The sequence below is a fragment of the Schistocerca cancellata genome, chromosome 10, assembly GCF_023864275.1.
Source record: "Schistocerca cancellata isolate TAMUIC-IGC-003103 chromosome 10, iqSchCanc2.1, whole genome shotgun sequence".
Lineage (NCBI taxonomy): Eukaryota > Metazoa > Arthropoda > Insecta > Orthoptera > Acrididae > Schistocerca > Schistocerca cancellata.
Window position 1 is genome coordinate 3119161 of NC_064635.1, and position 16246 is coordinate 3135406.

Consider the following 16246-nt stretch of genomic DNA (forward strand, 5'->3'; position numbering starts at 1 on the left):
TTACATTTACTCGTAGAAAGTTAATGTTTAAGTATGAGTATGTGCGTTATAGTTGGAAGAATTACTTGTTACATGTGTGCATATGTGTGTGTGTGTGTGTGTGTGTGTGTGTGTGTGAGAGAGAGAGAGAGAGAGAGAGACAGAGAGAGAGACAGAGAGAAAGAGAGAGAGCGAGAGAGAGATAGAGAGAGAGAGAGAGAGCGCAGCACACTATGTGTGCGTATAATACGTTGTGTGTATCATGAACACGACTACACACCGTGTGTGCGTGTAAATATTGTATATATTTGTTTGTGTGTGTGATGGGGTGGGGGTTTCTCTTCACCTGCTGCTTCTAGTTCTTATTTCCCACATATATACATTGTTTATAGATAATATTATCAGAAAGAAGAAAAACGTCAATACTCTATGTTTTAAATGATGATGAAACCAATTAGAAAGAAAATGCAAATATTGTATAAAAGAGTACGAAGTGTATACATTTGGTTGGTGCACAAGTTCCTAGCGATTTGTTTTGCATGTTAGTATCCTGGTTGCTATGGGTTTATTTATCGATTGTCATTTTTTATTTCTAGTTCACTGTTGCTATTTGAGTTCATACATTGTCATTTTGACATTTGGAGATAGTGACTGGAGCAGTGGACGCTAGGAACGCAGCATGTCATTCTCAATGGAGAGGAGTCTTCCGAAGTAAGAGTGATTTCAGGTGTGCCGCAGGGGAGTGTCATAGGACCGTTGCTATTCACAATATACATAAATGACCTGGTGGATGACATCAGAAGTTCACTGAGGCTTTTTGCGGATGATGCTGTGGTGTATCGAGAGGTTGTAGCAATGGAAAATTGTACTGAAATGCAGGAGGATCTGCAGCGAATTGACGCATGGTGCAGGGTATGGCAATTCGATCTCAATGTAGACAAGTGTAATGTGCTGCGAATACATAGGAAGATAGATCCCTTATCATTTAGCTACAAAATAGCAGGTCAGCAACTAGAAGCAGTTAATTCCATAAATTATCTGGGAGTACGCATTAGGAGTGATTTAAAATGGAATGATCATATAAAGTTGATCGTCGGTAAAGCAGATGCCAGACTGAGATTCATTGGAAGAATCCTAAGGAAATGCAACCCGAAAACAAAGGAAGTAGGTTACAGTACGCTTGTTCGCCCACTGCTTGAATACTGCTCAGCAGTGTGGGATCCGTACCAGATAGGGTTTATAGAAGAGATAGAGAAGATCCAAGGGAGAGCAGCGCGCTTCGTTACAGGATCATTTAGTAATACGGGGATGATAGATAAACTCCAGTGGAAGAGTCTGCAGGAGAGACGCTCAGTAGCTCGGTACGGCCTCTTGTTCAAGTTTCGAGAACATACCTTCACCGAGGAATCAAGCAGTATATTGCTCCCTTCTACGTATATCTCGCGAAGAGACCATGAGGATAAAATCAGAGAGATTAGAGCCCACACAGAGGCATACCGACAGTCCTTCTTTCCACGAACAATACGAGACTGGAACAGAAGGGAGAACCGGTAGAGGTACTCAGGGTACCCTCCGCCACACACCGTCAGTTTGCTTGTGGAGTATGAATGTAGATGTAGTTGCAGGAAATCGAGCGCCAAGTGGAGAAATCAGAGCATTTCCGACATATTCTCCTGTTTCAGTTCAATAGAAGGGTGACAGCAGCAGACGCATCCAGAAACATTTGCGCCATGTGTGAGAATAATGTCATTGGACAGAGCATGGGCAGAAAATGGTTTTTTCGTTTTCACTTGGATCGTTTTGACGTTATTACAATCCACATTCAGGAAGACTTTTGGGGTTTCATGAAGATCGTTTAAACGCATTAATCCAGAGTTATCCACTTGACTGTACTCGAAAACTGGCGAATGTGATGAACGTGATCGTTCCGCAATCGTGCAACATTCCAGGAAACAGGTGTATGGGTATCGCATGCTTTAAGCCAACATCACAAAAATCAATAGGTGACCGTAAGTGCATCTCTGTTTCCTCGTCATCAATTGGCTCTTGAACAAGTCGACTATTCCTATTCGGTATGGTTACTGGTGACTTTACGCTAGCATAAGCAAAAGAAAGGAATGGTTGAGTACAAACAAAGCAGCAGCTCCCCATACAAAGACCTGCGCGCGTCCACAAAAGATAACGCTATGCATCTGGTGGAACAGCGGCAGTGCTGAGTGTGTAACCATCACTGCTGACATTCGTTGCCAGCAACTGAGCCGTCTTGCGCACGGAATCCAAGAACGACGACCAGGGAGACTGCGTGAAGTGACGCTGCTCCGCGACAGAGCCCGCTGCCATCCTGCTAGACTGACGGGAAAAGACTGTACGGGAGTTGGGACGAGAAGTCATTGCGCGTCTGCGCTATTCACCTCATCTTGCGCCCTTAGAATTTCACCTTTTCTGCTCCCTATCAAACAGCCTTCAAGGAAAATCTTTTGCGGATGAAAATGTGCTCCAAAATGGCTCGACAAATTCTTCGTTTCAGAACCACATGATTTCTAAGTCGAAGAATCTAAAAGTTACCCCAGTGTTGGCAGACTGTTGTAAATAGTGAAGGAGCGTATGCTATTGATGACTAGAACGTCTGTTATGTGTATTTGTTGTGTTTATCGAACTTACAGAAAAACTGTACCAACTTATGCTCCAACCTAATAGAAACACAGTGGAAAATGTAAGTTCCTCTTCTCTGTATTACCTTGAGTGTAAAAAAATGTATGTGATAGCCGAAAGTTTTATCCTGAAAGTAATCTTCATCTGATGAACTAATGTATGTACATGGAAGAAAAAATTGTCTGTGTCAGCACAGTAATCAGCCGCTAAGCCGGCCCTCAGAAGTCCGGCCTCCAGGAATCTGGCCCACGTCCAGCCTGTGGTCACTCATGCAGAACTGAGGCATATAATAACGAATTCTCGTGTGTAACAAATGTTGCTAGTTAATTACGGTGTTGAACAATGCTATATATGTTTGATATTGTGGCTGCCATTACGGTTCAGTGTCACGGCTTTTACACTGAAGAGCCACAGAAATTGGTACACCTGCCTAATATCGTGTAGGGCTCCTGCGAGCACGCAAAAGTGCCGCCAACAAGACGTTGCGTGGACCCCAGTAATGGCTGAAGTAGTGCTGGAGAGAACTGACACCACGAAACCTGCAGGGCTGTACATAACTCCATAGGAGTACAAGGGGGTGGAGACCTCTTCCGAACACTACGTTGCAAGGCATCTCAGATATGCTCAATAATGTTCACGTCTGGGGAGTTTCGTGGCCAGCTGAAGTGTTTATACTCAGAGGAGTGTTCCTGGAGCCACTCTGCAGCAAGTCTGGATGCTTGGGGTGTCACATTGTCCTGCTGTAACTGCCCACGTCCGTCGGAATGCACAGTGGACATGAATGGATGCAGGTGTGCAGACAGTACGCTTATGTACGCATCACCTGTCACAGTCCTGCCTAGACGTATCAGGGGTTCCACATCACTCCAGCTGCACAGTCCCTTGCTGACATGCAGGGACCATGATTTCATGAGCATACCTGTACACGTCCATCCGCTTGATACAATTTGAAACCGACCAGGCAACATGTTTCCAGTCACCAACAGTCCAATGTCGGTGTTGACGGGCCCAGGCGAGGCATAAAGCTTTGCGTCGTGCAGTCATCAAGGGTACACGAGTGGGCCTTCAGCTCCGGAAGCATATATCGATGAAGTTTCGTTGAATGGTTCGCACTCTGACACTTGTTCATGGCCCAGCATTGAAATCTGCAGTAATTGGCGGAAGGATTACACTTCTGTCGCGTTGAGCGATTCTCTTCAGTCGTCGTTAGTCCCGTTCTTCCAGGATCCTTTTCCGGCCCCAGCGATGTCGGAAATTTCCGACATCGCTGGGGCCAGAAAAGAATCCTGGAAGAACGGATAGTACACTCGTCAAATGGTCACACGGGAAAATCCCCATTTCATCGCTACCTCTGAGATGCTGTGTCCCATCGCTCGTGCGCCGACTGTAACACCACGTTCAAACTCAGTTAAATCTTGGTGACCTGCTACTGCAGCAGCAGTAACCGATCTGACAACTGCGCCACACACTTGTTGCCTTATATAGGCGTTGCCGACCGCAGCGCCGTATTCTGCCTCTTCACATATCTCTGTATTTGAATGCACATGCCTGTACCAGTTTCTTTGGCGCCTCAGTGTGAAAGGAAACACGTTCTGCTACACCTCAAGCAGAAGTACAAAATTAGAGGTAAGGTACACTCAGGTTCTTGCCAGAAAGCCATTGCTACTGAGTACAGTGTTGGACGAGCAACTGTTTACGACCAAACTTTAACAGGCGAAGAGATAGTGAAAAGCGTACGGTTAAGTTATGGTGAATAAGATGAAAAAGAGGACATAGAATGCCAAAAAATGAGGATATGTCACACTGCTTCAGACATCCACCTAGAATACATTGTGCAACAATCAGAAGCACGTAGTACCAGTGTAATGCTTGTAAGGCATACTGCCATCAAGTATAATCATAGTGAGTGATACTACTGCAGATGCGCACATTGAAGGAGTAAGTTTTCTACGAAAATGAATGTGTCTTTGCATGAAATAAAGTATATTCCCTATGTATTTACACTAAATTAAAAAAAATGGTTCAAATGGCTCTGAGCACTATGGGACTTAACTTCTGAGGTCATCAGTCCCCTAGAACTTAGAACTACTTAAACCTAACTAACCTAAGGACATCACACACATCCCGAGGCAGGATTCGAACCTGCGACCGTAGCAGTCGCGCGGTTCCGGACTGAGCGCCTAGAACTGCGAAACCACCGCGGCCGGCTTTATCCTTACAGTGGTTCTTTTTCTTACAGTAGTTATTTCCAGACAGTAATAGATAAACTTACCAAGTTTGGTTGAAATCGATCCAATGGTTTCGTTGGAGATATGGAACGAACATACAGTGATTTTTATAAACGTATACATTCGAGTTGTCGGCTTCGTAGATGAAAACTCGCTTATTTTTGACCGCAGTCCGCTTTTAGCTGAATGCACAGTGTAAAACTTTTCCAGTGACCAAACTCCGTTCCCGGTGCGCGCTTTTTGTCTAAAAAAATCTCCCGCGGGTCCATTGGAATCAAACTGTTTCGGAGCCAGTAATTTCTGTAGATGTAGAAATAAGCGTAAATCAGGTGACTGGAAACGTAGTGGAAACGTTGGTTGGGCCAATAATTGAAGACATGAGCGGAGAAACGGGCTAACCTCAAACGTAAAAGCTTAGAGATAAATGATGCCATCTGTTGCTGTGTACGGGAACTATCAAAATTTACATTGGTCTCACGCCTAAATACCACATTAGCTTTTACGTTTGAGGGTTAGCCCGTTTTTCCGCGCATGTTTTCAATTGGTACGTCAGATCCATACGTTTTCCTCACTGCAAAGAACAACTTTGTGGTGGTACGTTGTGGTGAAGAAAAATTATTTTAGTTTCCTTTGCAATCCAGTCCTCTCTTCGCCCTTTTTTCCGTTCAGTTCGTCCAGACGACTCTCCACTGCTACCCAGAAAGCACAGACCATAACTTTTGCAGCGGGTGAGATCGCCAAGACTTTGCTCCTTCCACGCTTTGCCTTGCTTGTGGTTTCATCTCCGGCCTGATGTGCTGCACTCACATCACACCCACACTAAATCAATCGGACGGTTCAAAACGGACTGGGAAATTCATTGCACATTTATTTCAATCAGCATGTAACAATTACAGCAATCTACCTTGTATAAATATTCCTCGCGGTTAACTCTGTACTGTAGGTTTTCTTCTGCTATGCCTACGAACTGAGCTACTTCACACTACTTTAATCGCCAATCGTCTTGTGTCGTATCGTTATTTTCTCCATGTTGCCGTCTTTGCAGTTCTTGGCATTCGCATAATTGTTCACGCTATACATCTGACCTCATTGAAAGTTTGTTACTTTCTTTCTTTTCCAGGTGCCACACAGAGAATACCAGCGCCTGAAAAGGAAGACCGACGTCCTTAAGGTAAGCAAGGTAACTGAGAAAATAGGTCTTGTGTCATGCAATTCAGTCTGTAATATCCATTAGCAGCTTCTACACAAAACTCGGAAATTTTCACCGATAGCTGAAGAAATGACACAGCGTTGAAGGAACTGTAATCGTGTATGTAAGAATATGTGTGAAGGCAGTCAAGGAGTTGTTGATTGAGACAGTTTCGTTTAACAAGTAGACTGCGTTAGGACAGGGACTCCCAACGAGCGGAATGGCTACATAAAAAAATCACTGAGCTCGAAAAGTGGTTTTATCATCTTTACTTTTTTTAACTGTCGTCCTTCTCTTGTTACAAGTTGACTTACGTTTCCTGTTGTCATTGAGTATCTAAGGGCATCACACACTGGGAGAACTCGCCACTGAGGGAGGAAGTGTTGCACTGAGGCGTGTGGTACGGACACCGTGCAGCACACGCAGTACAACGTCCTACGCACAGTTCTGTAGATAGTTGGAAACGCTGGGTTTACTTTAAACGCAAACCGAAACTGAATCTCCTTCAGAACTACTTCATCTGCATAGGAGTATTTGTGAACATACACTCCTGGAAATGGAAAAAAGAACACATTGACACCGGTGTGTCAGACCCACCATACTTGCTCCGGACACTGCGAGAGGGCTGTACAAGCAATGATCACACGCACGGCACAGCCGACACACCAGGAACCGCGGTGTTGGCCGTCGAATGGCGCTAGCTGCGCAGCATTTGTGCACCGCCGCCGTCAGTGTCAGCCAGTTTGCCGTGGCATACGGAGCTCCATCGCAGTCTTTAACACTGGTAGCATGCCGCGACAGCGTGGACGTGAACCGTATGTGCAGTTGACGGACTTTGAGCGAGGGCGTATAGTGGGCATGCGGGAGGCCGGGTGGACATACCGCCGAATTGCTCAACACGTGGGGCGTGAGGTCTCCACAGTACATCGATGTTGTCGCCAGTGGTCGGCGGAAGGTGCACGTGCCCGTCGACCTGGGACAGGCCCGCAGCGACGCACGGATGCACGCCAAGACCGTAGGATCCTACGCAGTGCCGTAGGGGACCGCACCGCCACTTCCCAGCAAATTAGGGACACTGTTGCTCCTGGGGTATCGGCGAGGACCATGCGCAACCGTCTCCATGAAGCTGGGCTACGGTCCCGCACACCGTTAGGCCGTCTTCCGCTCACGCCCCAACATCGTGCAGCCCGCCTCCAGTGGTGTCGCGACAGGCGTGAATGGAGGGACGAATGGAGACGTGTCGTCTTCAGCGATGAGAGTCGCTTCTGCCTTGGTGCCAATGATGGTCGTATGCGTGTTTGGCGCCGTGCAGGTGAGCGCCACAATCAGGACTGCATACGACCGAGGCACACAGGGCCAACACCCGGCATCATGGTGTGGGGAGCGATCTCCTAGACTGGCCGTACACCACTGGTGATCGTCGAGGGGACACTGAATAGTGCACGGTACATCCAATCCGTCATCGAACCCATCATTCTACCATTCCTAGACCGGCAAGGGAACTTGCTGTTCCAACAGGACAATGCACGTCCGTATGTATCCCGTGCCACCCAACGTGCTCTAGAAGGTGTAAGTCAACTACCCTGGCCAGCAAGATCTCCGGATCTGTCCCCCATTGAGCATGTTTGGGACTGGATGAAGCGTCGTCTCACGCGGTCTGCATGTCCAGCACGAACGCTGGTCCAACTGAGGCGCCAGGTGGAAATGGCATGGCAAGCCGTTCCACAGGACTACATCCAGCATCTCTACGATCGTCTCCATGGGAGAATAGCAGCCTGCATTGCTGCGAAAGGTGGATATACACTGTACTAGTGCCGACATTGTGCATGCTCTGTTGCCTGTGTCTATGTGCCTGTGGTTCTGTCAGTGTGATCATGTGATGTATCTGACCCTAGGAATGTGTCAATAAAGTTTCCCCTTCCTGGGACAATGAATTCACGGTGTTCTTATTTCAATTTCCAGGAGTGTATAATACTGCTATCTGCCTGCGAATATGAATATACACAGTATCTGCTCAAAAGCGTCCGAACACTCCTACGTAATGCGGAATTGGCCACTAAATGCCACGGGAGGTGGACCTGCCAGTGTAAAACGAGGCGTAGAGTGTCAGTGTGTTGTGAACAGAGAAACAGTCAGTAACAGCAGAAAAGGGGCGGTCGTCAGAACTCGGTGATTTCGACCGTGGAGCAGTCACTGTATGTCACCTGAGCCACAAATCCATCAGAGACATTTCGACCCTTCTAAAGCTGCCAAAGTCGACTGTTGTCAAATGGAGACGCGAAGGAACGGCCGCAGCTGAACCGAGACCAGGCAGAGCGCGTGTACTGGCAGACGGACCGCTGAGCCTCGGAAGAGTTCGCTTGAAATCAGCAGTCCACTAGCACGGTGAGTGTGCGTAGGAAGCTACAAAGGGCAGCTCCCAAAGAGTCACAGGTTTCTGTGGTCAGTGGTAAGCGACGCAGTGGGCAGTGGGTGGCTGGAAACGAGTGTTGTGGAGAGGCGAACCTCCCTGTACACTGTGGCGAACCAGTGGAAGGGTTTGAGCTGGGCGAAAACGCCTGGAAAATGTGAGCTCCTACAAGCAGTGAAGCATGGAGGAGGTGGTCTTACGGCATGGGGATGTTTCTCGTGCTTAGGAAATGGTCCCGTCACCATACTAAAGAAAACACGAAACGCGGAAGGATACGGACACAGGTTTCTCTGTCGTGTAATACGTGCAGTACAGCAACAATTGGGATACAACGGTTGTATCAGCGTGATAATGCATCCCTTCATAAAACGGTGAAATGAACTGTTCTCTGCCTGGAGTCCCGACATCAACCCAACGGAACACCTTGGAAAGAGTTAGAATTTCGACAGTGACTCTGACGTCAGCATTCAACGCCACCACCTTCTCTAGTTTCGACTCTTGAGGAAGAATGACCTGAAACTGCTCCACATTCAGATATTTCATTAAAAGTGTCTCGAATACAGTTGAAGCCAGTATAAATGTGAAGGGCGGAGCCACGCAGAGTGACCGCGTGGTTTAGGGAGCCATGTCACGGATTGTGCGGCCCCTCCCGTCGGAGGTTCGAGACCTCCCTCGGACATGGCTGTGTGTTGTTGTTAGCATAAGTTAGTTTAAGTAGTGTGTAAGTCTAGGGACGATGACCTCAGCAGTTTCGTCCCTTAGGAATTCACACACACATCTGAAGGGCGGACGCACCCCACATTTAAGTCCATCAGTAGATATACAGATACTTCTGAACAATTGGTTTGTATATATATTCAGTGGAGTATGAAGAAGAATATGTAAGAAAAAAGGTGGGTTAACAGTGTAAACTGTCAGCATGTTGGTCTATTATTCTCTGCAACAGTGCCTAAGGTTTCCGAACTAATGGATGCTAGACAGCTGTATCTGGATATAGAGTAATTATCTGACAGAACCTGGGTATGTAAAAACACAGTGGAACCTCACAATGCTCTAGAGACTCCTTAGTGACAGCGTGATGGGTAGGCCACAAACGTTCATCGGTCTAGAAGTTTACAGCCTCGATATGGCACAACTACCATCGTAGAGGCAGTCATACGGGTGATGCATGTCACATACACTACCTGACAAAGAATAACAATCTCCCAGAACGTGACGAGAATCCGAAATGATCCACAGGTTGAGAGGCTATGTGGTTTTATCTCAGAGGTTCAAAAACCGCATCAAATTCACAAAGAACTTGACTATATGAGGCCACTTATCAGTATGACACTTCACCCTTTGTGGCCTGTGTGTCTCATCCCCTCCTGAGGCAAGCTGGTCCACAACTCTTGTAACTGATCCTCGATACCCTGGACACTGACGCTGGGACAGCTGGTCGCACACACGCTCCATCCGGGACAAAGTTGGGGATATTCCCAACCACAGGAATATCTCATCATAACGCAGACAGTTCATGGAGGCACAAGCCATGTGTGTCACATGAGGGGTAACACACGAGAGTGCTGAATGTCGGTACACACCATAGCGCCGTCACAGTTCGTTGTGCCCCTACCAGCCATTACCTGAATTCTTATCCGATGGGTACTCTCACAGTAACAACGTTGTGGAAGAATTCCACCTCTCCTCAGAATGTCAACACACACTCATCAAGTTCATAAGCAGCTACACTGGGCTGGTCTTGGGCCAAATTAGGGGATCAATGACATCATTGACGAGTCACTCTATTTCCCCACTCCTCCCCCCTGCAGGCCGCTGATTCAAGTAAATTGCCCTGTAATGACAGGAAGTGCATTTTTTTTGGGGGGGGGAAGTTCAGATTTTGGAAGAAATTCAAAAATAGCCAGCATTTTGCCCCTCATCTGTGATGTCACTCTGGAAGTTGGACAGTCGTCGTAAGTATGAATTTGGCGAGAAATTCAAAAACCCAACATTGTGGATTGTCATAGTGGTAGAAATATGTCACTTTTGCTGAGTATAGAATAAGAAATGACTGACCCGGAATACTGGTGCAGCCCTACTATAATGTCGAAAATGTAGCTGAGTGGTCAGCGCGACAGACTGTCAGCCCAAAGGGCCCGCGTTCGATTCCCGGCTGGGTCGGAGATTTTCTCTGCTTAGGGACTGGGTGTTGAGTTGTCCTAATCATCATCATTTCATCCCCATGGACGCGCAAGTCGCCGAAGTGGCGTCAAATCGAAAGACTTGCACCAGGCGAACGGTCTACCCGACGGGAGGCCCTCGTCACACGACATTATTATTATTATTATGTTGAAAATGCAGGGCACACTCACAGAACTCTGTCACATCAGAATGCGAGATGATGGACGTGGGATACTGGTTCAGCCTCACTATAAAGATCAGAATCCAAGATAGATGACCAGGGACTATTGACACAGCTCTTTGGTGTCAGAAACCAAGATGCTAACTAACTGACCTACTAGAAAGTGCCCAGTCCTGTAGAGATATGTAGGGCTGTTTATTGCAGTCACTTGATCAAAGTGTGGATTTCCATACTGCCTGTGCTAAGTTAAACAATTCCCATATGACCTCACCATTCAAACAGTTGTTGTTCAAAGTTCAATGACTTAATGTCATACGGCATCATGTTATTTCAGTTAAAAAATTGGGAGCCTACACTCTCCCCAAGTCCAGTTTTGCTATATCTAAACGATTTCCTCCCAACCCCCTGACATTACAGATTAAACAATTTCTCCTCCATACCAATTATTCTAACTTAAAAATTGTGAGAAAATTCATTTACCACAAGTTTAAATTGATGGACAGTCTGGTCGCTGTCAGAATTGTAGACTACTAGCTGTAAAGTTTAAATCTGTATAACTCACTGATGCAGCCTGTATAGTTGTCCAGCACTCGTCATTGCGATGTGTAGTTGGTAAAGAAGTGTGAGACGTGTTCTTTCTTTCGAGCACCACGGTTGCTACGCTCTGACTGGAGCCCTCGGGTCAACTCCAGCTGTGCTGTGCCAGTGGCGTCCCCTGAGGCCAGCTGACCACATCAGCCTCAGCACTAACAGCCCCACATCAGCAACAGCTTTCTCCCTCACGCTACGTATCTGCCTCCAGTACTCCGCGCTCCCGTCTGCCGACACTCACCAGCGACAGTCCCCTCACCGTGTATTTGTCTCAGGCGTGTTGGGGCACGCAGTACGTTCCAACAGATGACGTCAGTTAGCAGGCGCTTACACAGAGGTGTTCCTAAGGCCTTACTTTTGATGCTGCACAGTAGCTCACAATGTCGACGAACGTCCAGACAGACAGGAGCCAACACCATCACGCACGCTGCACCAGACGGCACTGATGTCAGAACCTGTGTTAATACTCACTAAAGGAATGTATAAAACTACTTTGTAACCGAGAACTTCCCTCTGTGTGAGGAACGACACGCCATTTGTTTCTAACTCTCCAACCTAATCGTAGATCTAGTTTGATGTTCTGTATTCTATCAGTATGACGACAGTGCAGAACTATATCGAACACAGCATCGACATAGACAACTGTAACTAACGCCATCCAGGTTAGTGAATGAACAGAGCGAGGTTCCTCACCGTTAAGAACAAAATGCTGTTTGCTAGCAACTCTTAAATTCAGTTAGAAATGTCGTGTGATATTCCGTATTTTGCTCATGTGGTGACATCTCGGAACTGTACTGAGCACTGGCTGGAGGTCACGGACACTGTATCTACCGCCACCTGGGTCTCGTGGACGAACGGCGCGAGCTGTGTTCCAGACAGTCAGTGTTTACGGAATGCGTGATGCTGTCCGGTCTCCAGAAAGGCGAGCCACGCGCTCCAGCCCAGAGTGTGGGCGGCCAGCGCCTCTGCCGGCCAACAGCAGTAAGTCCAAACTTAAACAGTATGCTTCACGAACATCATCAACAAGACCAGAGCAGAACACTAGATCACTGCAATCTCTCTCACACATAGTAACTGTCAACCAAATGTCTAGACACGTGCAGTTCAAACATGTGGCAGTACTGTTCCTTGAATTATCACGTTAAGGTGTTCCCATTTCTGTTACAGACATAAAACCAAAACAACTTGGAAGCTAAAGGATCTAAACACATTTTTGATGAATACTGGTGCTGGTAACACAACGACCTCTCCATGTTTCGAAGAAAACTAAATGTCCCATCACCTCCTATACTTCACGAAGCCAGCAAAGACTCAACACTGTGAAAGGTTTTCACGATCGTAATCGCAACAGCTCGATACGTTTCACGCAGTTTGACGTGTTTAGCGGTACTGCATATGTCAAATACATTATGTTTACGTACTTGGCTGCTAATTGCGCTTTCACTTCTCCGGAAACCTAGATGCTGAGAATTAGCTGTTGCACTTACAGAAACGACTCTCACCGACGCGCACCTCACTGGCCAGCGAGCTGCCAGGCGCAAGGCGACGCGTGCAGCGCAGCAGTGGCCGAGTTGTGAACTTAACAGCGCGCTCCAGGTATTCTACTGACGTCACGAACAGAACAGAGTGCTGGCTCGCCTCTGTACCAGAGACACCCAGCCTGCTGGAAGACGCAACACAGCTGGTTGCACTGGACCGCGAATGTCCCACGTCTTAACGACAGACAGAGCCGTCAAGTTATTCCCACGGATTTCTTAATCATTTGTGTGATGAACACCGGCGTTAGTTGGTTCTGTCTGCACGACCACCATCGAGTCTTATAGCTTAGTCCATAGACGAAAATTCTCCAGCACATTTCTTATGGTAATTTCGTTCGGGATTTAACATTAGGTGGACCTGTGAATATCATCACAATATAGCACTGCGGAGAAAACTCTCGAAACTGTTAGCGACATGTATATGCACAGTCTCGTAACAAGGGGTGTGAGAGGGAGATTTTCTGGTACAGCTTCCCACGGTTTCATCCAACAGACGGTTACAGTCGAGCTCTTCACTGGAGCGTAATTTCCGATTACATGTAAGCCCTAGCACTGCGTTTTGAAGTGATTTTTAGGTGATTCCTCATATCAGTTGTAAATGATTTTACATTATACTTAAGACTTTAACATTCCAGCGAATTTCTAAATAGTTCCAGCAAAGGAATCTGACGATGTGAGTGATATCTGAATGATGTTGGCCGGCAGGCCTGCAGAGGCGCTGGCCGCTCACACTGGGCTGGAGCGCGTGGCTCGCCTTTCTGGAGACCGGACAGCATCACGCATTCCATACACACTGACTGTCTGGAATACAGCTCGCGCCGCTCGTCCACGAGACCCAGGTGGCGGTAGATACAGTGTCCGGCCAGTTCGAGATGTCACCACATGAGCAAAATACGGAATATCACACGACATTTCTAACTGAATTTAAGAGTTGCTAGCAAACAGCATTTTGTTCTTAACGGTGAGGAACCTCGCTCTGTTCATTCACTAACCTGGATGGCATTAGTTACAGTTGTCTATGTCGATACTGTGTTCGATGTAGTTCTGCACTGTCATCATACTCAATAGAATACAGAACATCAATCTAGATCTACGATTAGGTTGGAGAGTTAGAAACAAATGGCGTGTCGTTCCTCACACAGAGGGAAGTTCTCGGTTAGAGAGTAGTTTTACACATTCCTTTAGTGAGTATTAACACAGCTTCCGACATCAGTGCCATGTGGTGCAGCGTGCGTGATGGTGTTGGCCCCTGTCTCAGTGCTCTGTCTGGACGTTCGCCGACACTGTAAGCTACTGAGCAGCCTGAAAAGCGAGACCTGAACACCTCTGTGTAAGCGCCTCCTAAGTGACGTCATGTGTTGGAATGTACTGCGTGCCCCAACACGTCTGAGACCGCGGAGAACTGGAGGCAGATACGTAGCGTGAAGGAGAAAGCTGTTGCTGATGTGGGGCGACGTGGCGTCGTGTGGGGCTAGAAGGGCTGAGGTTGGCGTGGTCAGCTGGCCTGAGGGGCGCAGCCAGCACAGCAGAGAGCAGTGCGGCGGCAGTTGGCACGAGCCAGTGCCTGGACAACCGTGCACTCTGCATCAGTGGCTTATACACATTTAAACATTAGTGCAAGAGGTCTATAGTTCTGACACCAGACTGTCCATTATTTTAAATTTCCGGTAAGTGAATTTTTTCAGCACTTTGAACTTAGGATAACTGGTGTGGAGGGGAAATTGTGTAAACTTTAATGTCATTGGGTTTGGGGGCGGGAGTCGTTTAAACATAGCGCAAATGGACTTGGGGAGAATGCAGGCTCCAGATTTTTTGATGGAAATAACACGATGCTGCATGACTCCACATGAGGTCAACAATCACATCATCGATGACTCATCGGATTTCCCGACCTCTTCTCTGAAAGTGGTTCAAATGGCTCTGAGCACTATGGGACTTAACTTCTAAGGTCATCAGTCCCCTAGAACTTAGAACTACTTAAACCTAACTAACCTAAGGACATCACACACAACCATGCCCGAGGCAGGATTCGAACCTGCGACCGTAGCGATCGCGCGGTTCCAGACTCTAGCGCCTAGAACCGCTCGGCCACTCCGGCCGGCTCCTCTTCTCCGTCCACTTCTCTAACAAAGATCAATTCTCCTATGTGTGTAATGGTGGGAAATTCAAAATTTGCCTGGAAATTAAAAAATAGCTTGTGTTTTCCCTCAGTCTCATGACATCACTGTATAAGTAGGGGTGTTGTCCTATGTATAAACTGGTGGGAATCCAAAAATCCAAAATGGTGCTGTGTCATGGTATTGGAAATAGGTTGCTTGTTCTGAGTATAGAATCCAAGATTGCTGATCTGGGTGGCGCGGGGTACCCGAGCAGTCTAGGGCGCCTTGTCACGGTCCACGCGGCTTCCCCCGTCGGAGGCTCGAGTCCTCCCTCGGGCATGGGTGTGTGTATCGTCCTTAGCGTAAGTTAGTTTAAGTTAGATTAAGTATTTTGTAAGCTTAGGGACCGATGACTTGAGCAGTTTGGTCCCATGAGTCCTTACCACAAATTTCCAAATTTTGCTGACCTGGAATACTGGTGCAGCCCTCAGAATCCAAAATAGCGATGCAGCATTGGGACCAGCGAATACCGGTGCATATCTATGACGTCAGAATCCTAGACGACGGATCTGCGTTACTGGTGCAGCCCTTCTATGAAGATTAGAATCCAAGATGGATGGCCAGCGAATACTGCCACAGCTCTGTCATGTCAGAAACCGAGAGGCAAGGACAAAGGGAAGTAAATTGCCTGCTAGAAAGCTCCTAGTCGTGGAGAGACATGTGAGGCTGCTTATAGCAGTCACTCGTAGAATTCCGTAGTGCCTATCCTAAGCTAAACAATTCTCCTTACAGATCGTCATTTAAACAGTTGACAAGTCGTGGTAACAGTAGTCCAGACACGAATCAATAATTTCGTAGCCCGACTGCGGGTAGTCTCCAGTCTAAGGTGTCACTTGACGCAGTGAGTCCACTACACGCCTTTGGGACGCTGGCCGCAAATGTGAAGGGTTGACGGTGCACGATGTGGCCAGATGTGGCCCACCAGAAGCTTCACACGTGAGTATGCCTACCGCCACATCCCCGTGCTGTCCAGCATCGGGCCACTGCAACATCCAGCGGCCCACAAATCTGGGTATTGCGCAATTCGACGAGCCGGTCAAATGGTCACCCACAACGGGGCCCCTCTCATAACCCTGTTTCACAGGCATAGGTAACGTCTGTGTGTCCGTCGAGCGATCACTCAGTAGATGATGCTGTTCGCGTGACGACGCTAAAC

General features: G+C 47.4%; 1 protein-coding gene across 3 annotated transcripts in view; it reads left to right on the plus strand.

The window, feature by feature from the left end:
* Positions 1–16246, plus strand: part of LOC126106790 (uncharacterized) — a 467803-nt gene that overhangs the window by 382086 nt on the left and 69471 nt on the right. For all 3 annotated transcript variants that reach the window (XM_049913178.1, XM_049913177.1, XM_049913176.1), the window contains exon 6: positions 5980–6030. In XM_049913178.1, the coding sequence (XP_049769135.1) occupies positions 5980–6030 (51 nt within the window). The remainder of the gene's footprint in view (positions 1–5979; positions 6031–16246) is intronic.